The 24,890-nt window shown below is 35.3% G+C and overlaps 2 protein-coding genes across 2 annotated transcripts; one reads left to right on the plus strand and one right to left on the minus strand.

The window, feature by feature from the left end:
* Positions 1 to 15,199: 15,199 nt before the first annotated feature.
* Positions 15,200 to 17,513, plus strand: LOC132639599 (uncharacterized). The gene is made up of 2 exons (XM_060356040.1): positions 15,200 to 15,694; positions 17,453 to 17,513. Exons 1-2 carry the CDS (start codon positions 15,210 to 15,212, stop codon positions 17,511 to 17,513), a joined length of 546 nt encoding a protein of 181 aa, XP_060212023.1. The 5' UTR covers positions 15,200 to 15,209.
* Positions 17,514 to 22,111: 4,598 nt separating this feature from the next.
* Positions 22,112 to 23,490, minus strand: LOC132641090 (F-box/kelch-repeat protein At1g23390). The gene has a single exon (XM_060357973.1). The coding sequence runs from the start codon at positions 23,418 to 23,420 to the stop codon at positions 22,305 to 22,307; it is 1,116 nt and encodes a 371-aa protein (XP_060213956.1). The 5' UTR covers positions 23,421 to 23,490; the 3' UTR covers positions 22,112 to 22,304.
* Between the last annotated feature and the right edge of the window lie 1,400 nt (positions 23,491 to 24,890).

The raw sequence follows: 24,890 nt of genomic DNA on the forward strand, positions 1-24,890 counted from the left end.
ATGTCATAAAAAAGCTGAAATTGACATGCATGATGTGTTGTCAAATCATGTTCTATTGCGCATTAAAAAATTGCGTAATATGAATTAAATTCAAATAAACGGTCAAAAAATGCAGCATTGTATTGTCAAATCGGTCCTTTACGTGTCATAAAAAAGCTGAAATTGGCATGCATGATGTGTTGTCAAATCATGTTCTATTGCGCATTGAAACGTTGCGTAATATGAATTAAATTCAAATAAACAGTCAAACAATGCAGCATTGTATTGTCAAATCGGTCCTTTATGTTTCATAAAAAAATTGAAATTGGCATGCATAATGTGTTGTCAAATCATGTTCTATTGCGCATTGAAACATTGCGTATTAGGAATTAAATTCAAATGAATTGTCAAAAAATGCAGCATTGTATTGTCAAATCGGTCCTTTACGTGTCATAAAAAAGCTGAAATTGGCATGCATGATGTGTTATCAGATCATGTTCTATTGCGCTTTGAAACATTGCGTAATATGAATTCAATTCAAATAAACGGTAAAAAAATGCAGTACTATATATAACATGATTGACAAACAACTAGTATTCACTTTAAAACGAGTTATCATGACATTCTACACCCAATTTGGTAATCTTGATTCTATTACATGTTTTACCTCAGCAAATATATTTGAAGCAATGGGTAGGACATGAGAACTAGATGATGATGATTTTCATTACTCAAATAACCCTAACAAAAGATTCAATCAAGAATACAATAAAACAATGAGAAAGAAGTGGAATTGGCGTGTTAGGGAGGCTGAAGCACTGGAGCAAAAGTTAGCTTCAACAGGGCTTAAACGCCCAAAAAAACGTGCTATGTCAATGCCTCGCGGAACTCCACAAGAGTTTAATTTTGCTCTTAATCTTTTTCGCGAAGAGAACAATCGGATGCAAATACGTTACCATAGGGTAGAATATGGTATACATGGTAGCACAAGATTTAGATCCAGGTGGGATTCGGACTGTGAAATGTCCGATGAAGATTAATATTTTTCTTATAATAAGGTAAGTAGGTAGGGTCATAAAGAAACCACCCCCCCCCCCCCCCCCCCCCCCCTGAGGGTACTTGGAGGTTTGCAACTATATAAGTAGCCCTTTCTTTTGTTATTAGACTACAACGTATTCAATGTCAAGTAGTAGAAGCTCAGCTTGGTCTTTACTCCTTCCAAAATAACCAAATAGCAGTGATGATGAGAGTTCAAATCATAGCAGTTTTCCGAGTAATACCAGTGATTTCAAAGTAGACGAGCTAAATCCGCACCTTCTTATAGAGCGTAATGATGATTTCTGCAGTGTGAAATATTCAGATCCGCGAGAATATTATTGCAGTTTACGCCGAGAATGGTCACATCGGATTGCCGAATCAGAACGACTTGTTCGTGACTTGGAAAATCTCAACGCTCCAATCCCAACAAGGTACTCAATAACCATGCCTCAAGTAGGTCCAGCAACTTGCGAGCTTGCCGTACAAAGGATTAGAAAATAAAACAACAGAATGCTGGCAAGACGTTGTATATTTTACATGCTAAAGTTGACCGAAGAACAAGCATCATCAACCGGTAGAGAACTAACATCTCCTGAAAAAAGATGTGTGTTAAGAGATCGCCAATATCGTTCTGAGGACGATATTGAGGACTTCTATTCTAATGACGATTAGGGTCTATTTAGGCTCACTGTCTTAGATTATGGGTCATTTAAGTTTCGGACTAAGACTGTTAATTTGTATTTTTATTTTATGATGAAGTCATAAATTTGAATTAGTTTGGCATGTTTTTAATTCTTCAAAGTTTATTGTTAAAGTCTATTATTAATTGGCAAATTTAACAAAGAAACACAAATAAATTAGTACATAAAGGGTGCGGATTACATTATAGGGGAAAAGGTACAACTAGTAAAAACATAATCCATAGAAATATTAAACTTAATAAAAAAAAAACATATAAATAATGAACAACAACAAGATAGCACAAATAATCTTTCACAATTTAAGTTTTTCTTTCAAAGCTAGTTTCTCGTGTTGAGCCTCTATAAGTTTAGCCTTCAGTAAAATTCATTTTTTTTTTTTCGGAATCGGTGAGCAAGACCTCCAAAAGTTCAATTTTTTCTTTAGCTTCCACAAGCTTAAATTGCGAGTCCAACCTAGCGATATCTCTAGAGATACGTGAAGTCGCGGTATCTCTATCAAAAGTAGATTTTTAAACTTCGCCGCCGCCGTTTTATCCACGTGAATGCTATCTTCCCACCGAAAGTGTTTGCAACCGCCTATATCCTATAAACATTACAAGAAAATCAGTTTTTTAAAGTAAAATATATGGATAACGTGAAAACAAAACACTAAAAAATGTAAAAACACTTACTTCGGGCACTTTACAACGCCAAAAACGGTGACCCAGATTATCTTGGGTCTTTGATGTTTTTAGTTTACAGTAATAACTACATTCACAAATATCAGGTTGTATAGCAAACATTGAAGTTTCAAAACTTTGAGACATGTTTTTGGAAGTGCAAAAGTGTGTTGAAAGGGTGAAGATGGAGGAAATGAAAGAGAAGAGCATGCATGTGTTGGGGTCGGGGGTTTTTGGTATGGGTTTCACGCACAGATTCTGTGCGTGAAGCCTAGTTTGATTCTTTTTTTTTTAATGGGTTAGTTTTGTTCCAATTTTTTTTTTTTGGTTACAAAAGTGTCGGGCTCTTGATAATGGCTGATGCTTAGCTCAATTGAGATAATTCAATTTCAATCAAAGTCAACCATAGTGTTGACTACTTGTTACGTCTCTTTATATCGTTTCAATTTTATCGAATGTCTACGAAGAGACACTACTTGTTACATCATCTATTTTTTTTTAAACAAATGAATTAAATCAAAACTTGCTAATTGTTATTCAATCCTATCTAATGCTTAACTAAATTCAGATAATTTAATATTGCAATCAAATTCAACCATAGTGTTGACTACTTATTACATCCATATTTAAAAAAAATAATTGACTTAAATCAAAACTTGTTAATTGTTACTCAGTCATATATAATACTTTCCTAAATTGAGATAATTAAATATTCCAATCAGAGTCAACCATTATCATAGTGTTAACTACTCGTTACATTCACTATTTTTGTTTAAATTGAATGAATTAGATATGAACTTGCTAATTGTCACTCAATTCTATTTAATAATTAACTAATTGAGATAATTCATATTTCAATTAAAGTCAACGATAGTATTGACTACTTGTTACATCTACTTTTTTTTAATTGATTGAATTAAATCAAAAGTTGTTAATTGTTACTCAATCCTATACTTAGCTAAATTGAAGCAATTCAATGTTTCAATTAAAGTCAATCATAGTGTTGACTACTTGTTACATCCACTATTTTATTGATTGAATTAGATCTAAACTTACTAATTGCTACTCAATTCTATCTAATACTTAGTTAAATTGAGATAATTTGATGTTTTAATTAAAGTTAATCATAGTGTTGACTACTTGTTACATTCATAATTTTTGTTTAGATTGATTAAATTAGATCAAAACTTGCCAATTGTTACTCAATTTTATTTAATACTTGACTAATTGAGATAATTCAATTTTTCAATTAAAGTCAACCATATATTGACTACTCGTTGTGTCTACTTTTTTATTAAAAAAATTGATTGAATTAAATCAAGAGTTGCTAATTGTTACTCAGTCCTATTTAATGCTTAGCTAAATTGAAGCAATTCAATATTTCAATTAAAATCAACCATAATGTTGACTACTTGTTACATCTATATTTTTTTGTTTAAATTGATTGAATTAGATCTGAACTTGGTCATTGTTACTCAATTCTATTTTATACTTATCTAATTAAGATAATTCAATGTTTCAATTAAAGTCAACTATAGTATTGACTATTTGTTACATCAACCTTTAAAAAATAATTGATTGAATTAAATCAGAAGTTGCAAATTGTTATTCAATCCTATATAATACTTAGCTAAATTGAAGGAATTCAATGTTTCAATGAAAGTCGACCATAGTGTTGACTACTTGTTACATCCTTTATTTTTGTTTAAATTGATTGAATTAGATCTAAACTTGCTAATTGCTACTCAATTCTATTTAATACTTAACTAATTGAGATAATTCTATATTTCAATTAAAGTCAACCATAGTATTGACTACTTGCTACATCTACTTTTAAAAAGATGATTGAATTAAATCAAAAGTTGCTAATTGTTATTCAATCCTATATAATACTTAGCTAAATTGAAGTAATTTAATATTTCAATTAAAGTTAATCGTAAGATTGACTACTTGTTACATCTACTGTTTTATTGATTGAATTAGATATAAACTTACTAATTGCTACTCAATTCTATCCAATACTCAGCTAAATTGAGATAATTCATTGTTTCAATTAAAGTCAACTGTAGTGTTGACTACTTGTTACATTCACTCTTTTTTTTTCTTCAAAAAATTAATTGAATTAGATCTAAAGTTGCTCATTGTTACTTTTTTCCATTTAATACTTAACTAATCGAGATAAGTCACTGTTTCAGTTAAAGTCAACCATAGTACTGACTACTAATTACATATACTTTTTTCTTTTAAAATTGATAAAATTAAATCAAAAGCTGCTAATTGTTACTCAATCTTATATAATACTTAGGTGAATTGAAGCAATTCAATGTTTCAATCAAAGTCAATCATAGTGTTGAGTACTTGTTACATCCACTGTTTTATTGATTAAATTAGATCTAAATTTACTAATTACTGCTTAATTCTATCTAATACTTAGCTAAGTTGAGATAATTCAATGTTTCAATTAAAGTCAACCATAGTGTTGACGGACTCTTACATCCACTTTATTTTTAAATTTTTTTGATGAAATTGAATCAATAATTATCAACTTGTTTACGTAATTATAATAATTAGCTGAATTGAATCAATCCTATATTTCAATTAAAGTCAACCATAGTGTTGAACACTTGTTACATCCACTATTTTTTTTCTTAAAAAATGTTATTGAATTAAATCAAAACTCGCTAATTATTACTCAATTATATCTAGTCTTAGCTAAATTGCGATAATCTAATGTTTCAGTTAAAGTCAACAAGCTGTGGCAGCAATGGCTATGCCCTCAGGCCTCCATGTAGAGAGAGAAGAGAACGTTAGGTTTTACATTAGATTATGTTCTAGTTGATTCATTTTTTCGTCCCAACCATAATGTTTACTACTTGTTATATACATTTTTTTAAATTGACAAAATTAAACCCATATTTAGCAAATTTTTTTACTCAATCCTAATCTAATCTTAGTTAATTTGCACTTATTTTAATTTTGAATTGACCTATAAAACAAACAGGCAAAAACATCAATTTTCAAAAAAAAAAAAAAAAAAAAACAAACAAACAAACAAAGAATTTTAATCAAAATAAAAAAAAAAACGAAATCTATACCGTTCTGTTATATTGAAAACCATCAGTCTTATTAGCTGGTACAAAGTTAGTGAGAAGCATCTGATCACCACCACGATTATTATAAGAAGGAAGAAAAAATTCCTTAGCCATTGGATTGAGCTTGAATTTTTTCAACATGTCAACAATATGTTGCATATGATAATTATTTGCTTTATTTTTGGAGTCGTATTTAAAAAAAAATAGGCATGCAAATATGTACTTTGAATAGGTGCATTGCACGTTTTTCTTGTTGAATGTTATTGAGAAGAAAAGAGTAATTATTGTCTTGAAGAAACAGAGAGTAAAATTTGAATTATTTTGACTTTTTCAGGGAAAGGTATCAATGGAATAGAAAAAAGAAGAATTTACTGGTACACCTTCAAAGGCCATGTGGAATTATATTAATACCCCTAAAAAGGTGGAGTTGTGCCAAGTTGTGCCATTTGTGGTTGTGCCAAATACATTTTTTCAATAATAATAAAAAAAAAGCTTGCTAAAAAAAGTGGAAAACTACAATTTCAACCCCTTGAACCATTATTTACCTTCCAAGAGACTTGCTATATAACAAGGCCATCCATTTTCTCACACTGCGCTTAAAATTGGGAATTTAAAAAGTATCCCATAATTTATTGTATTGTCATGTGGTTTATCATTAACGTAAACGTCACTATTAAAAGGGAAATTTGTGCATTGTTGAAAAATATATTTGAATTTCCACAAAGTTTATAATTTTTTCATGCAAAGATGCAATGTAGGTAGTTGGTGAAATCCTCTCCCTGGCAACCATGCACTTCAAGAAAACAAGATTATGATTTAACTAATCTCTAACCTCTTCCTTTTTTTAGACTCACAATTCCTATTAATATAAGGATATGTGGAGAAAAGAATGAAGTGCGCCCTCACATATTGCTTATCTATGATAATTAAGCCTAATCATTTCCATCGCACCATAGGCCAAGGACACATGTGATTTGAGAGACTACACGGAATTTTGGAGAATCGAGTAGAGTCAAAAACTTATACTAGTGTATATATATTTTGAAAGTCGGTCCAAAGAAAACTTAACTGTTATAGTGAAATATTATTTAATATTATTATAGAAAATTGATTTCGCTATAGAGAGTTCTAAACATGACTGTTATGTATTGGTTTACCTTCATCTAGCTAAACTTTTTAAGTACTTTATAAATTGCGTAGATAAGATATTATGTGGAAATAATCGCCACATAATAGGTATACTTTTACAAATAATGTTAAATGTTGTGAATAATGTTTCATCAAAATTTTATTTATCTCAATAGACTAATAAATTTTATACCTTAAACCTATTTCTTTAAGAAAAAAAGCCATGAATCCAAACTCATTTATTCAAAGAAGCAGGTAAGCAACTATGAGATTTACCTGAAAATTGTTTGTATTTCTTATAAATATTATACAGTTAATTAAAAACTTATAGATCTTAAGACATTTTTTTCATAGTCCAAGAAAAGTATAGCCACCGTAATAAAAGGGATAGGATTATAAGTTGGAAAATGATGGAGTTTTTCTTTTCTAATTGTAGGGAAAAATAAAAGAGAAAAATACCACTAAATTTCTTAAAAATCAAGAAATCGAACCAAACCAAACCGACAACAATGAAACCAATGGATGTCCATTATATTTGTTTTGATTTGATTTTAATAATTTAAAAATCAACTAAATTGGTTTGATTTTGATTTCAATTAAAGGCCGACCCAAATCGAAACATCAACACTCTGCTTATCAGAGTCTTGTTGAAGTGAGTCATCAACATCAATCGTGGTGGCACTTCATGCTAGATATTTCTTATTCAGAGTCAGTAGTGTTCCTTGACAGTCATTTTGGGATATGAGTAACTTAGTAGACGTGTACTATTGGACTTTTGCTATTTATCATATTTGAACTATTGACTTGATCACTTTCTTTTCAATTATTTTACTTTATTCGAGTATGAATGCAATGACAGAGAACAAAATACACATGGGGGTAGTAGCTCTGCAAGGGGCAGCCATGGCCTTGAGTGTTGGGTGGCAACATGACCGAAGATGGAGGATGACTTTTCTGATGGTGGTGATGGTTGTCGGCGGCAATGTGAACGAGAGAAGATGGAAGAGAGGAGATCCGGAATATGTTATATTTTTTAAGTTAATGATACGTATCAACTTTATTAGTGTGTGATATACACTTGTTTGAAAAAAAAAAAAGTGATCAAACACTACAGTGATGTGTATTACACACGATTGGAGAAAGGTTCGGTGTCTAGATTTTTTTTCCGTGAAATTAATGTGTGTCAAAGGGATTTCAATACAAGTTCAAGGGAAAAAATTTCAATACAAGTTCAGGGGAAAAATTATGTATTAAGCCAAACGTATTCTAGTTTTTCATTTTCTATACCTCTCTTTTATGTATTTCATTTCACTCATGATACCTCTATTTTATGATTTCAAAGCTATAAAAGGGGAAAAAATACATAATGATGATATGCAAGTCATGACAAACCACTAGGACTTCATGCTATACTCAACATATTTATCTTGTTGATTTACTCACAAATCACGTTGCATTGACATGATTTTTCTATTGACTTGTCATGTAATTTGTTCTGAAGCTTGTAAGATGTACGATGTCGACTTCTATTGCAAGAGTTATATGTTATTTGTCTTACTCGTAAACTCATATATGCTTATTTTCGCAACATAAGCAAAGACAGGAATGAAAAATGAAGGGAAAATTTCATAAATGGCTAACTTGGAAGCCTTATTTTTGCTTTTTACCTACATTTTACCTATTTATATCACGTAGCAAACATATAGCAAAACTCAACACTTGTTACTTATTGTATTCGCGTCGCTGTATCCATGACTACAGTCATTAAAATTTGCTGAATTTTGTATTCAATTTAAATATATTCAACTCAACTGTATTCATTGTAGCTACTTTTACATTGTATTTATCATATTTTTCAGTATGTATACAACAAATACAGGCGAAAAACACTGTATACAACATAGATACACCAAACAATTAACAAAAACGTCATATTTTCCGATATGTATACAACAAATCCAAGCGAAAAACATTGTATACACAGTAAATATACAACAAATGCAGCGAAAATCCGGACTTCTCCCAGATTTGACAGGAAAAATATTCCGGCAAATACAACGACGTATGACATTTGTATACACTTCAAAAAGTTGACTGTATTTCATTTATATACATTTCAAAATCCAGCTATGACATTGTATACATACAAACACTGTATGTATACAACAAAAAGGAAGGACTTCTGTTAGATCTGAGTTTTTTTTTCCTTTTCCCGCGTAGATCTGAGTTTTTTTTTCTTTTCCAGCATAGATCTGAGTTTTTTTTTTCTTTTCCGGCGTCCTCTCTTTGTGCTGATACAGATGTGTTGTAAATTCAAAGCAAGACTTCATCGAGCTGCAAAAATGGCGATTTGGTGGGCGGTGATGATTGCTTGCTTTCCTTTCTGGCTATGCAGCCATGGCGGCGTCACTCTTCTCTTTAGCTTTGTTCAAATAGAGCAAATCTGAGCCCTCAATGACCTATTTCGCCGGAGCTCCGGCGGTTTCGTGGTGGCCGGCGGCGGAGCAGTGGGGGAAGATGGGAGAGAGAGAGAGGTGGAAGGATTGGGTTGGAAGTGAATAATGTGATGATGGGGTATTCTACTTTGTGTATATATATATATATATATAGATATAGCTATAAGTTGTATTTAACATATTATTATTAGCTATGAGATGTAATTATTTTAAACTATAGCTACTAAATATAAATATGTAGTGCAATTAGTTAGGCCATGTAGTTATTCCAAAAATGAATGTCAATTTCCCAGGAGATACCTCGAGCAATTTCTTCACGCCCAAATCTTAAGCTGATTAGGCCCACTTCCAATATGAAGCTCATCGAGTACATTGGCCTATTTGGTAAAATACGCATATCCAAACTAAGATCCTAAAAGTGGTGTCCTTGTTGGTAATTCTTTCTAGTTTTTTTGTTTTTTCTTTTCCCAATATAGTGGAGTATACAATTTTGGGAGAGCAGTGTCCGTAAACATAGAAGGAAGAAGAGGAAGGTAGTAGCCCGTTTTGTTATTTCTTTCTTTTGCTTTCTCATAATATAGGCAACCTCTCTCCTCTCTCTTCTCTCTTCTCTCTCTTCTCTCGGTAAGTTTGCTCCTCCTCCCCCCTCCCCCCAACCCCCACCCCACCCACCCCCCAACTAAGCCACCCCAAATGGCCACCTACGACCGGTGACGACGACCACCGGCCGGCCAGATCTCTCTCTCTCTCTCTCTCTCCTCTGTTCTCTCTTTTCTTTCCTTCTTCCTTTTTTGTTTTTTTCCCTCTTTTCCTCTCTCTTCTACCCTGCGACCGGAAATCCTCCACCAGTAGGTTTCCGGGTAGTTTCTGCACAGGTAGGTGAACAGTGATTCCGGTCGTGAACAGTGATTCCAGCCAGTGAACAGTATTTTCCGGCAGAGAACAACATTTCCGGCAGCGAACAGAGATTTCTCGGTGAACAGGTTTTATTTACTTGGAGTTGGTACCTCCAATAGCCCATTTCCTATCTTTTAGCCTTATAAATTTTGCCTACTCCGCATATTTCACTGCTTATAGACTATTGCTAACTTGTGCTTTAGTATTGACCTTTCGTTTTTCTTAGATTAACCTTTCACTAGCGTATATTTTCTTTACTGGCTTTGGTGAGGGATGGTAGACTTGGGTCATGTTCTCGGTTGGGATCGGGGGCCAGGGTTGGGGGAGGGGGGGGGGGGGGCTAAGGGGGTTGAGGGAGCTTCTAGGTTGAGAGTAGGGTCTTGGAATATTGGGACTTTATCGGGAAAGTCCATAGAGTTAGTTAAGATTCTTAAGAAGAGGAGGATTAATATAGCTTGCGTACAAGAGACTAAATGGGTATGTTATATCCCGTATTTTGTATATTCGGAAAATTTGCAATAATTGTGACTAGTAAGAGATAAGGCAACATTTTGATCTTATTTAATATGTATGTTGTTTATAAAAAAATATTGATGCGGAAATATCGAGGAAGGCTAAGGGCAAAATTGGAATTTTGGAAATTAGTTTCGTGAATTACAAAATATGAACCATAAGTAATTGGGATTGAAAAAAAAAAAAAGAGAAATGAGAGGCCCAACAATTGTGGGTGGCCGGCCATGGGGAAAGAAAAGGGCCCAAGCCCATGTAGAAAATTTGCCCATGGAATAAATAAAAAAGAAAGGGGCCACAAATTAGTCATTATTCAAGAAGTTTCAAGAAAACAAAAGCTAGAGCAAAAAAAAAAAGAAGGGGATTCGGCCATAGAAGATTTGTTTTTTTGAAGCTTCCAATCTTTGATCCAAAAATTTATTTCTTCTTGAATTCCTACTAAGTTCAAGACCCTCTTCAACGTGGTATAATTATTTAAGCGAGAAAACTACTTTTGTGGCAAGTGGAAAATTGAAGAAAAGGTAAGGATTCTATCCTTTTTATGTTATGGAAGGTTTATATATATGTTGTAGTGAGTAGAATTGAATGAAAATCATGGAAATGTCGTGTGTTGTGTGTGGGCCGTGTGGGTGTGTTGTGTATGTGTGGTCGTGTGGTTCCTATTGGTGAAGGAAGATGAATTAAATTTATTTAGTATGTTAATTGTGTTGTTGTGGCCTTGTGATGTAAATGGAAGACTAATGGTTCAAGTTGGCATGAAAATTGGTTGTAAGTTGTTGTAGGAAATTATGTGATTTTAATATAGTTTTTATGTAATTATGGAAATGGAGTTGCTAAAGTGTGAATTGTTGTTGTTGTTGATGAAATTGGAAGAAGAAAATGCGACGTTGTAGCCTTGTTGCATTTGTGGAGATTTCGGGTGGAATATGATGTTGGTGGGATTGTTTGAACATTTTGTAGATTGTTTGAAATGCTTTTGAATTGTATTTGAATGATCTTGGATTAGTAATGAATATGTGAGCGTTGATATTGGCTTGAAAATACGTAGTTAAATTGAATGTGATTAGCTACGTAGAGATAGAAGGTTACTAATATTAGAATGCGCTTTAAATTGATCCTTGATGTTATTGGTATGGTTGTTGGTATTGTTGGTATGGTTGCTGATGAATTTGGCCGAGTTAAATTCTCAGGGATGTTGAATTTACAGGGGAGATGCTGCCGAAATTTCTGTAGACAAGTACTAGTTAGAATTGGATTTTTAAGTACTTGTAGCTAATGTTTGGTAATTGATAACGTTATTATAGATATTGGAGAGCCTGAGACTTGAGTCGGGATTTGGTTAGCGAGCGATCGAGGTATGTAAAGCCTACCTTTCCTTCTTTTGGCATGACCCTTTTGAAATGAACAAAAATGTATATGTATGCTTATAAAGAAAATCCTACTCTTAGAGCCACTAGGATGGCTAACATCTTTGACTTCCATAAGCTATTTCATATGGCTTGATACATATTTGTGATATTCGAAGACTCTAGTTGTTATGTTTCCGAATGTTGTTCGAAAGAAAAATCGAGAGGACTAAGTCTTTGATGAATATTTTGGTACGTAAATATGGTCCAAAAGTCTCCATTTGATTTGATCCATAATGTTATTCGAAAGTTTCCTAATATGAATATTTGATCCATAATGATGTTCGAAAGTTTTCTAATATGAATGATACTTGAATTTTCAAGTATGGCTTATGAAATGTTTGTCAGAAGGTTCTGTACTTCAAAAGCTCGTAACTTTCTTATACTAATTCCGATTGACCCGAATCTTATTTTTGAGCCTTCAGATGTCGGTAAATATATTTGTCCATCGAGTTTTGAAATTTATTTATGTACTTATATGCATATGGTTTCCTCACTACTCCGCTCGTGCATACTACTATGATATCGTTCGCCGGATCCTGGGCCGGTTTTGTGATCGTGCGCACTATGTTATATTCGGCAGTATGATGTGTTACGGTTCCTCGAGACCTCGCCATAGGGCCGGGTACCGCTTATATACGGCGTTATGATGTGATATGGCATATGATGTGTTCTGATGTTGTGATATGTTCGGGGATTGTACGGAGATTTGAAACTTTCTGGAGTATGATGTGTTGTGGCGCCAGCGTCGGAGTGGAGACCACGTTCCTGAGCCCTATGCATGATTTTTATTTGCATTATTTATATTTTCAGCACAGGTTTTGATATACTAATTCTGTATCCACTTTCTGTACCTCTCACTTCAGTTATGATTACTGTATTTCATGCTTTACATACTCAGTACATATTTCGTACTGACCCTCTTTCTTCGGGGGCTGCGTTTCATGCCCGCAGGTACAGACGTTCGTTCTGATGACCTGCCAGTGTAGGACACTTATTCTGCTATTTGGAGTACTCCTTTGATCCGGAGCTCATATTTTGGTACATATCTTTTGTCATACATGTTTCTGTATATTTGACTATTTGGGGTACGGCGGGGCCCTGTCCCGTCATATGTTCCTGTTATGGTGTGTAGAGGCCTGTAGACATATATGTGGGTCATGGGTCGTGTTTGTTCGATTATGTCTGTGATTTGTGCCTTAAGCGGTCCCGTTTGCTATTATGGCCAAAACGGCCCACCTGTTTGTATATGTGTGTATATTCGGGCGATGTGTATTCCGCCAGCCTGCCGGCTTTTGGTATGATATTTTTGTTACAGGTGACCGCTTAAGATGACGTCTATTTCTCAGTATCCGTATAAATAACGTATGTTAAATTTGAATAAGTCTTTGATATGTTGATCTGGTAAACAAGTCTGTATGGGTGTCCAGTTAGGGCACTAGTCACGGCCCACGGGGCTGGGTTGTGACAGGGTAGGACCTAAAGCTAAGGAGGTGGACGGGTACAAGCTTTGGTTCTCGGGCAAGTCGAGGTATAGGAATGGGGTAGGGATCTTAGTAGATAGTGAGCTTAGAGATCAGGTGGTAGAGGTTAGGAGGATCAATGACAGGATGATGGCGATTAAGTTAGTCGTTGGAGGGTTCACCTTGAACATTATTAGTGCCTACACGCCACAAGTGGGTTTGGACAAGGAGGTAAAAAGGCGCTTTTGGGAGGACTTGGATGAAGTGGTGGTAAGTATACCGCCTACTGAGAAGTTATTCATAGGAGGATATTTCAATGGGCACATTGGGTCTGTTTCGAGGGGTTATGACGAGGTACATGGAGGATTTGGCTTCGGGGACAGGAATGGTGGAGGAGTCTCACTCCTGGATTTCGCAAAAGCTTTTGGATTGGTGGTAGCCAACTCGAGTTTTCCGAAGAAGGAGGAGCACTTGGTAACCTTCCGTAGATTGGTGGCTGCGACGCAAATAGACTTTCTGCTTCTTAGAAAAGATGATAAAGGCCTCTGTAAGGACTGCAAGGTCATACCGAGTGAGAATCTTATGACCCAACATAAGCTATTGGTGATGGATTTGGAGATAAGAAGGAAAAAGAAGAAGAGGGTCGTGGATGACCGACCGAGGATTAGGTGGGGAAGTTTGACTCCGTCTAGTGCCCTAGAGATGGGGGAGAAGTTGATGGCTATGAGAGCGTGGGATAGTAGGGGGATGCGAGCAGTATGTGGGATAGGACGGCCAGTTGCATTAGGAAAGCAGCTAGAGAGGTATTGGGGGTCTCACGAGGCTGCCGCGGTGGGCACCGAGGGGATTGGTGGTGGAATGGAGCAGTCCAAGGGAAGGTAGAAGCAAAGAAACAGGCATATATGAAGTTGGTAGATAGCAAGGATGATGAAGAGAAGCGGACGAACAGGGAAAAGTATAAGATGGCGAGAAAGGAGGCGAAGTTGGCAGTTTCGGCGGCTAAAACGGCTGCCTTTGAACGCCTTTATGCAGAACTAGAGGACAGAAGTGGGGATAAGAAGCTATATAAGCTCACCAAGGCGAGAGAGAGGAAGGCACGCGACTTGGATTAAGTGAAGTGCATCAAGGACGAGGATGGCCAAGTGTTGGTACAGGAATCTCGCATTAGACAGAGATGGCAATCATACTTTCATGAACTCTTGAACGAAGGAGGGGACAGAGACATTGTGTTGGGAGACTTGGAGCACTCGGATAGGCGTCGCAACTTTGGATATTGTAGGAGTATAAAGGTTGAGGAGGTTAAGGGAGCTATTCGTAGGATGCGCAGGGGAAGAGCGACCGGACCTGACGAGATTCCTGGGGAATTTTGGAAGAATGCAGGCAAGGTAGGCATGGAGTGGCTGACTGGGTTGTTTAATGTCATTTTCAAGACAGCGAAGATGCCGGAAGAATGGAGGTGGAGTACAATGATTCCCGTGTACAAGAACAAGGGAGACATTCAAAGCTGCAACAACTATAGAGGTATCAAGCTGCTAAGTCACACTATGAAAGTGTGGGAAAGGGTGGTGGAAATGAGGGTGAGGAGAGGTGTGTCTATTTCAGAGAACCAGTTTGGATTCATGCCGGGACGCTCGACTACAGAAGTCATTCATATTGTAAGGAGATTGGTGGAGCAGTATAGGGAGCGGAAGAGGGACTTGCACATGGTATTCATTGACCTAGAAAAGGCCTACGACAAAGTGCCAAGAGAGGTCCTATGGAGATGCTTGGAGGCTAAAGGTGTACCTGTGGTGTACATTAGAGCGATAAAGGACATGTATAATGGAGCTAAGACAAGGGTAAGGACGGTAAGAGGAGACTCGGAGCACTTCCCTGTTATAATGGGGTTGCATCAGGGATCAACTCTTAGCCCGTTTCTATTCGCCCTGGTGATGGATGAATTGACGCGACAAATACAAGGTGAGGTGCCTTGGTGTATGTTGTTCGCGGATGACATAGTCCTGATTGACGAGACTCGCAACGGAGTTAACGATAAGCTGGAGGGTTGGAGACAGACGTTGGAGTCTAAAGGATTTAAATTGAGTAGGACCAAGACAGAATACTTGGAGTGCAAGTTCAGTGACCTACCACGTGAGGCTAACGAGGAAGTGAGGCTTGGTACCCAGGCCATTCAAAAGAAAGGAAGTTTCAAGTATCTTGGGTCTATTATACAGGGAGATGGGGATATCGACGACGATGTTTCACATCGTATTGGTGCGGGGTGGATGAAATGGAGGCTCGCCTCTGGAGTGCTGTGTGATAAGAAAGTGCCACCAAAACTTAAAGGAAAGTTCTACAAAGTGGTGGTTAGACCGACCTTATTGTACGGGGCGGAGTGTTGGCCAGTCAAGAAATTTCACATTCAGAAGATGAAAGTCGTGGAAATGTGAATGCTGCGGTGGATGTGTGAGCATACTAGGAGGGATAGAATTAGGAATGAAGATATCCGAGACAAGGTGGGAGTGACATCGGTGGAGGACAAGATGCGGGAAGCGAGGCTGAGATGGTTTGGGCATGTGAAGAGGAGAGACACAGATGCCCTAGTGCGGAGGTGTGAGAGGTTGGCTATGGACGGTTTCAGGAGAGGCAAAGGGAGGCCGAAGAAGTATTGGGGAGAGGTGATTAGACAGGATATGGCACAATTTCAGCTCACCGAGGACATGACCTTAGATAGGAGGTTGTGGAGGACTCAGATTAGGATAGAAGGCTAGGTGGCTAATCCTTTCACCATAGTAGTTGTAGTTTTGCTCATTTGTCTATTGCCATTTGATTTCTGCATTTGATTGCTGCTTATATTTGTTGGGCCGTTGTACTTTGGTTATCTTAGTTATCTATAGTAGTTAATGCCCTTTCTTTCCGGACTGTTCTACCATGACTTGCTCGCTTTTGTTATTCCTTGCTTTCATATTGTTTTCGATATGCTTGGTCCTATCTAACCTTTTGTCTTGTTTTTCTTCTCTTGTTCTCCTCTCTTGAGCCGAGGGTCTTTCGGAAACAGCCGCCCTACCTTTCAAGGTGGGGGTTAGGTCTGCGTACACTCTACCCTCCCCAGACCCCACATGGTGGGATTATACTGGGCTTGTTGTTGTTGCTTTCTCATAATATCATAAAATGAAGCACCAGCAAGAGACAGTACCTAAATTACATACTCTTTTCATTTCATTTGTTTGTCTGGTAGCCTGTTCGGCCATGCTTCTAAAATCAGCTTATTTTAACAAGTGTTTTTTTCAAAAGTACTTTTCAAAAAAGTACTTTTGGTGAAAAGTAGTTTGTGTTTGGCCAATTGATTTAAAAATTACTTTTGAGCAGCAATTAGTGTTTGACCAAGATTTCAAAATGTGCTTCTAAGTGTATTATTCTCAAAAGTACCTTTCAAAAAAGTGCTTTTGGACAAAAAATCTTTTTTTAGCTTTTGAAAAACTGGATCGCTACTCCCCAAAAGCGCTTATTTTCTCTCAAAAGCTTGGTCAAACACCTCACTTTTTATAAAATAAGCACTTATTGAAAAAATAAGTACTTTTGAGGGGGAAATAAGCTTGGCCAGACAAGCTATTAGTTTTTATTTGAATTCTCACAGATATTTTTTTTATCATATACCTTCTATAACATTTTAATTGTTGACTATTGTGACTTATAGTTATTTTTATGTAGTTTCTAAATAAGTAAATTTTATTCCCAAAAAAATTGAAGATATTGTATCCGAATTCACACTAAACATTAATTAATTTGACCCTCATACTCTTAATTGAAACGGATGGAATTATATTAATGAAGCAAGAAGTAACGATTTAGGATTCAACTACTATGCTACTTAATTTTTAGAGTCAATCCCACTTTACCCCCCTAACATTTAAGGGTTGGAAAACAATGCCCCCTTCAAATATTGAATGGGAACGATAACCCCCTTATGCAATATTTTCTGGTGAGGATTTTCCTTATTTGAATAAAGATCTTTTTTCGTTTTCTTTCTAGAATTAAAATTTGAAATATATAATTTTATTATTGCTCATTCACCTATTCCATTCAAATAATGTACTTGTAGGATATAACAACTATTTGCAATAATGTGTCAATAAATTTTTAGCTATGTGACATTCGTTTTACCTGTAAGCGCATTAAACTTTGGGGTTCTAATTGCACATTAGCAGTTTGCCTAATTTCCACTCTGGCACTACCTTTATTTATGAATTATCTCATTCGCCTCTTCCATTGTTCTATTGAACACCAAAAAATCAAAATCAAAATCAAGGCAAAAAAGAACTCTTTAGGGACTTTTCTTGATTAGCTGAAGCTTGTGTGTTTCTTCCCGTTTTGATGAGTTTAAGGTAAGAGTCAATTTTACTCTACCCCTTAATATTTAAGGGTTGAGAAACAATACCTCCTCCATATGTTGAATGAGAACGATAACCCCTTTATACAATATTATTCGGTAAGCCTTTTCATTTTTTGAATAAATATAGTTTTATAGATCTAAAATACAAAATATATAACTCTTATTTATTAGATTTAATAATACATTTACATTTACATAAACATAGGCACTCAAATAAGATGGCGATTGATTTCATGTAACTAGGTATTTCATTCATATTTTCAAAGAATTGCTTATGTAAACATATAATTAGAAAAAAGTCTCATATAGGATAAAAATTGGATTGATTTTTCAGAAGAAAAAAAAACTATTTGCTTGTGTCACGCCCCAAAACCCACCCTAGACATGACTGGCATCCGACGTCATGAACAACATCGGAAGAACCTAAAAGATGCAATAACAACACTTGAACCCACCAGGTTCAATATTCACCTTCAACAGTTTATAAAATAAATACAATCAAATCATGATATATGAATTAAATCAGCGAAAATCTTTATATTACAAAACTTAATCAAAATGTGACGAACGCCCAAGATTTAAACAAAACTCAACAACTATCTACAAGAATGTGTACAATGGAGCTTCTAAGGTAAAAGAGTAATTGTCTGACACATCAGGACGCAACCCAGAAAAAACTAGAATAGTAAATAATTATGATAAAGGGTGCCCCACGAATGAACATGTGGCCTCATCAAGTCAACAACAACTCCCTCTTAATAGTTTTGAGTATCAAGAACCTGCTCTTCTCCGTTTCCTAACATACCATAAAAAACAACAATGGTATGCCTGAGTACTTCGTACTCAGTGAGTGCCTCGAGGACAACAAGTGATATGAAAATAAAGTACAATAATACTTAAAGAAGTCAGTTTTGAGGATAGTAAGAAACAACGTGAAATCAGTTATTCAACTTGTGTATCTCAATAAGAATTATCAAAACTAATTATAAAGCCTTTTTTCAAGTTACAACTTTCAAATATGTTTTTTAAATTGATCATGATTATCAACTACAGTTCCATACAAGGATAAGGATATCACACTTGCCAATATAGGCCCAAGAATCAATAACATCGAAGGGATGACCTTAGAGGTTCCCTAAACACCGCGCACCACACTGGAATATGTAATTCTCGATGGCTATCCTTCCTCCCGAATAGCTAGGCATAAACCGTACCCCGGGTGGCGAACCCGACAGTGGCCACTCTTCCTCCCGAATGGCTAGGCATTACCACACTAGGATCCATAGTGACTACCCTTCCTCTCCAGTAGCTAGGCCAAACACAACAACATAGATCATAGCATAGAAACCGAATCATAATTCACCTCAAGGTTGTCACATCAACAATTAGCATTAAGGTTCATTATGCGATTACAAAGATACATAATTTCATAGATAATCTTGAAAACGTTTTCACTTCTTTAAATAAGATTCCATTGTCATAGTTCATTTTAAAACATCGGTATCAACAATTAACCATCATTACTGATCATCTCTTATAGATGAAACCGATTATGATTTCATATACGTATATAGAGGATAATACAATCAAGGTTTAATGTGGGTTTGTCCCCTCACGCACATCAACCACAATCAAAGCATGACATAGAGTTCAAAATCCTGAAAAGTTCACCTTTTTATTCAATAAAGAACTTTTAAAAGGAGATATACATTCAAAACAAGGTTTCCAAAAAGAGACATACCTTAATTCCCGCTCAAACGTACTTCCCACAATCCAACAATTATTCTACAATAGTTTTAGATGAGAAGTATTAGAGCTTTAACCTATTTCCACCCATAAACTCTTCTTACAAACGAAAGCTAGGGTTTTCATGACTAGAACGTGTTCTTGAACACTTCATGATCAATCATGGATTCTAATCCATAGGATAACCTACACTAGTCTAAACCCTTTCAATAACATCAGAAAAGTCAAGGATCATACCTTATTGAAGGAATCTCAACGTCTCCAAACGTCCCTTTCTTCTTCTCTTTCTTGGGTTTCAAGAATCTATGGTTTTTGAAAGATGAACTAGTGTTAATTTGATGCTAAATTGATGAAGTAATGATGGGAATTGATCAAGAACTTACCTTATATGTTCTGGGGAAACCCTAGGGTTGTTTCCTCTCAAAAGGTCGGCAAAAACGAAGTGGGAATGAATATTACGAAGTTAGGCTTTTATAAATTTCGGGAAAAATCGCTTCAGGCATAAAATGGCCTGGTGCGTCGCCCAGGGCGGCGCACATAGTGTATCTATTTCAATGGCGTCAAAATTTTGATTTTTCTAAAAATTTGGCCTGGGGCGCCGTGCACGCCTAATTTTATACTGCACAGACGATGTTCAGTAAAATAGGTATAACTCCTAGCACAGATCTCCGTTGGAGCTGGATGACCTACCGTTGGAAAGGTATTTCAAAGATCTACAACTTTAATGAAGAAGGTTTTCCCAAATTCCCAACGAATTTTCATGAAACTGTCGTAGAAGTCAGACCTATTGCAATTTAGACGAGTTTGAGAACTATTACGAACTTCATTATTTGGTTCGACTTCAAAACGATTGCTTAGCTCCCAAATTCATCCTGAATGAATTCATATAGCTAAAAGATCATCTTATTACTAGTTTTACACATTCACACCTAACCTGAATTTATGGGGTGTTACAGCTTGGCTCATCTAAGTGTTTTGAAAATATTTTAAAAAAAAATGCCTAAATAATTGATTAATGTGAAAATTATTGTGAAATATATCTTAGCGGATGGAATTGCTATTATACAAAATATTTATAGATGACCCAAAGGTAATGTCAAAGTAGGAAATTAGGTAGACTGTTGATGTGCAATTAGAATCCCAAAATTTAATGCGCATGTAGGTAAAACAGATGCCACAGATATAAAAATTTATTGACATATTATTGCAAGTACCTGTTGTATCCTAAAATAAAATACATTATTTTAAACGGAATAAGTGAATGGGACAATAATAAAATTATATATTTTCGTATTTTGATTCTAGAAAGAAAAAGAAAATAGATCCTTATTCAAAGAATCCTCACAGGAAAATATTATATAAGGGGGTTATCGTTCCTATTCAATATTTGGAGGGGGTATTGTTTCCCAACCCTTAAATGTTAGAGGGGTAAAGTGAGATTGACTCTAATTTTTCTACTATATTAGAAGAGTGGATTGGATCGTCGTCCACCCACTCTTCTAATATAGTTAAAATAAAAAAATAAAAAATAAGAGGTGGGGCCCACTCTTCTACAATAATAGAAATTAAAAAAAATTAAGGTGGGGTGCACGTGACCAATTAGGAGACAATTGCAAAAAAAAAAAAGGACATTTAAATAATGATAATAAGTTCAGAAAATGGTAAAGGTACGCTTAGAGAAAATTTAAAGAAGAGAAATTCATGAAAAAAGAAATAACGATTTAAATTGAACACAAAAATCGCAAAAGAAGTCATAAAACCAAAAGATTTAAACTTATACTTTTGGATATAAGTTTAGACACATACATCTCACACAAATAATGAGGAATAACATCAAGAAGGCGAAATATAAACGTTCAAGAAACGTATACACATATTTTCTTAAAATGATGAAGTTGATCTATACTTAAAAATTTAAGACTACAACAGATGCTAACACATGAAAGCGTTTTTCAATGTTGTTGAGTATGAAACTCGGTAGGAGAAGGTGTATTTCAAACCTTTCAATTGGAGAACTAAACCAGGAAAGTCATATATGAGAGAAGCGGACTAAGTATAATAATTTATTAATATTTTTAATTAATTGAATTATAATACTTTCTATAATAAAAATTTCATAATTATATTACTAAAAGGTACTCTCTCTATCCTAATTTATGTGACATAATTTGACTAGGCACGAAATTTAAAAAAGAATAGAAACATCTTTGAAATTTATGGTCTAAAATAAGTCATTAATATTTGTGTGGATTTAAATTATTTCATTGAAGGTAAAATGAAAAGTTACAACTTAAATGCTTTCTAAATATAAAAGTATATTATCTTTTTAAAATATACTAAAAAAAAATGTGATACTATTTTTTGTTTGGGATCCGTCGTCGCACGGGCTTTCAATCATTAGTTTTACCAATAATCTCTTTGAGCAAACTAGTCATATCCAAACTTATAAAAAGTGGTTTTGGTGTTGGCAAACTCCATACCCAAATGGTCAGGTGCTGCTCTTTCATCAATTAACCAATAGTTGGTAGCAACAATTTCTAAATTAAAAAAAACTACTTCTGTCTCAGTTAATATGGTTCGTTAGATTCAAACTTCTAAGATTTAATCATGAATTTGGACATAAAAACTTTAAGTTTTTTGAAATAAAATTTATATATTTAAAAATTATATATAAAATATTATAAATCATAATAATTAATAATTTAAAATACATAAAAATCATATAAATAAATTTCAATGAAAGAAAAACTTGATTGACTCTTCAAATCGTACCACATAAATTGAGATGGAAAGAGTAATAAAAGACAAAAGCAACATAAAAATTTTAAAAAGAAAAAATTTGTCCTTGGGTCAATTTTTACAACTTGAGAGCAAATTTCCGATTTCCCAATGACATAGCTCGCTGCAAATCACCTAACCCAATAACAGAACAAGAAAACACCACTCTCTCTGATCTATTCCCGTCACCGGCAGCCTCATTTTTCATGCTCCACCACCGTATTCCGCCGCCGTTAATGAACTCACAACCCACTATCTCCTCCGCCAACTCCGACGACTTGCTCATATACGCATAATCTCCCGCTAAACAAACACTGATTGAAGAAACTCCAAAAGTTTCACTCTTCAGTTTCTTAATTAACTCTGAAGGCATTTCCCCCAGTTCCTCACACTCGAAACTCTCCGTGTCCACTTTCCAAATTTTAAGTCTCGTCACATTTTCCGCGTCTCCAATCATGCCAATTAGGATCAAACGGTTATTGGAGAACCCAATAACAGAGTGAAAAATACGCGCGTCAGGCCTTAACTCGTAAGGCCCGGCCCACTTCTTAAGTTTCGGATCGAAACAGTAAGTAACGCCCGTGAATTTCTCCGCGACGATGAGTTTGTCGTGGGTTGTGGCGATTGATAGCCACGTGGAGGCTGCAGAGTCTTTGAGTATCGCGGGCATTGACTCGCACGTTTCCCACGTGCGAGTCTCCGTTTTGTAGACTTCCACTGCTAAAGGATCGTCCTCGAAATCGCATGTGCCACCAGCTATAATGATTGAGCCACCCACGTGAGCCACAATTGGATCGGTCCGCCACACACGCGGGGCATCCACGTGATGCCACGTGATGTTCATCCGGTCGAATGAGAAAGAGAGCTTTGAAGGCGAGAGCATGTAGAGTAAATTTGAATGGGATGACCGGAGGGCGGAGACATATTTAATGGACGGCTGAGATATCTCGATCCACACGTGTGAACGCGGGTCGTAAGCGCGTACAGATATGTCATAAGGTGAGCGCGTGCATTGGGTGTGGATAATGAGCCACGGCTTCGGCTTGTTGAAGCATTGGAGAGAAGTGGTAATAGCTCGGCTCCATGATTTTGACACGTACGAAGCGGGAACTAAGTCGATAAGTGGCACGTGCGAAAGAATAGTCTCTAATACATCTCCATGAATAGGGGCTTCATCCTCAAGAAGAATAGCCATTTTGTTTGATTTGATATTGAATATCTTGAAAATGAAAAGTTTGCTGCGATAGTGATGAAGAAGAGAATTGGTTTGAGGTTGCTATTTATATAGGAGAAGTGGATAAGGAGTTGGTGAGAGGGGTATTTGTTTTTTTTTGTTTTTAATTCACAGCAATGATACATGTCCTACTAGTAGTTGTATAATGTTGACCACCAATAGCGATGAACCAGGTCAACCTCAAAAGAGTTACCCTCCATCTCAATTTATGTAATATCTAAAGTTAAATTAGATTAAATTAACTTAATAATTTTAAATAAAATTTATATATTTAAAATCTGCGTACTATAAGTTGCAACTTTTTTAACATTAATTTGGTCAAAGTGTACACTTTAAAATATTGATCAAAGTTCATTCAGTTTAAAATCTCAAAATTCAAACTAAATAAATTTTGATCACTATTTTAAGATATATTTTACATCATGTTGATGAGAACGCAATTTATAATACTTTTCGAATAATTTGTGATTTTTAAATTATAATATTAAAATATTGTGTTAATCTAATCTAATCTAACTTAAAATAATTAGTCAAATTGATTTTTAAAAAACGAAAATTACACATAAAGTAGGTAAAAGAGTAATTAGTTTTTTCTTTTCTTTTTAAGCCTTTTGTTTTATTAGTAGTAGTTGGTGGCATATCACTTTTAGTAGTAGGCTAGTTGTGTAACGTCCACCCGCAAGCTTTTGTTGTTAGTCATTGGGAGAATTGAGGAGGATATTTCGTCAAACACTAGTGGGTAGATCCTTCATAAATGGAGGCGCTAGGGATTGGGCAATGGGTTGTTTTGGCCCCTTTGGTGGGAAGTTTTCAACTCTGGTGGATATTTGTTGTTTTATCTAATTACTCCCTCCGTTCCGACTCAAGTGTCGTAGTTTGACCAGACATAAAGTTTAAGCGATAAAAAAAGACTTTTAAATTTTATGATTCTAAATTAAAAATGTGTGTAATGTACAAAAAAGTCTTTAAATCTTGTTGTTTTAAACTTGTCATTTTAAATTATCTACTTACTAAATATAGAAAGAAACACTCTTTTTTATACAGATCAAAAAAGGAAAGTAAGACACTTAAACTGGGATAGAGAGAGTATTTGTTAGATAGAAAACGACTTAAGTCCTATTTTTTTGTTTAGATAATGGTAAAAAACACACCTCAAGTATTATCTTTTTTTGAATTTTCTACCTTAACTATCAGCTGTAAGAGTTTCCTACCAAGACTATCACCAACTAGTTTGCAAAACACATCTCACCTATCAGTTGTTCACTTTTAATGAGGTGTGTTTTACAAACTAGTTGGTGATAGTTCAGGTAGGAAAAGTAAACAACTGATAGGTGAGGTGTGTTTTGCAAACTAGTTGATAATAGTTTTAATAGGAAACTCTCACACGTAATAATTCAGATAGAAAACTCAAAAAAATGTGATACTTGCGTT

This window comes from Lycium barbarum, chromosome 5 (assembly GCF_019175385.1).
Source record: "Lycium barbarum isolate Lr01 chromosome 5, ASM1917538v2, whole genome shotgun sequence".
Classification (NCBI taxonomy): Eukaryota; Viridiplantae; Streptophyta; class Magnoliopsida; order Solanales; family Solanaceae; genus Lycium; species Lycium barbarum.

Coding starts and splice junctions, on each gene's coding strand:
- LOC132639599 (XM_060356040.1), top strand. CDS start 15,210: ATGGGGTTGCATCAGGGATCAACTCTTAGCCCGTTTCTATTCGCCCTG. Junction 15,695..17,452: donor GTTAGACCGACCTTATTGTA/CGGGGCGGAGTG, acceptor ATAAATTTTTAG/CTATGTGACATTCGTTTTAC.
- LOC132641090 (XM_060357973.1), bottom strand. CDS start 23,420: ATGGCTATTCTTCTTGAGGATGAAGCCCCTATTCATGGAGATGTATTA.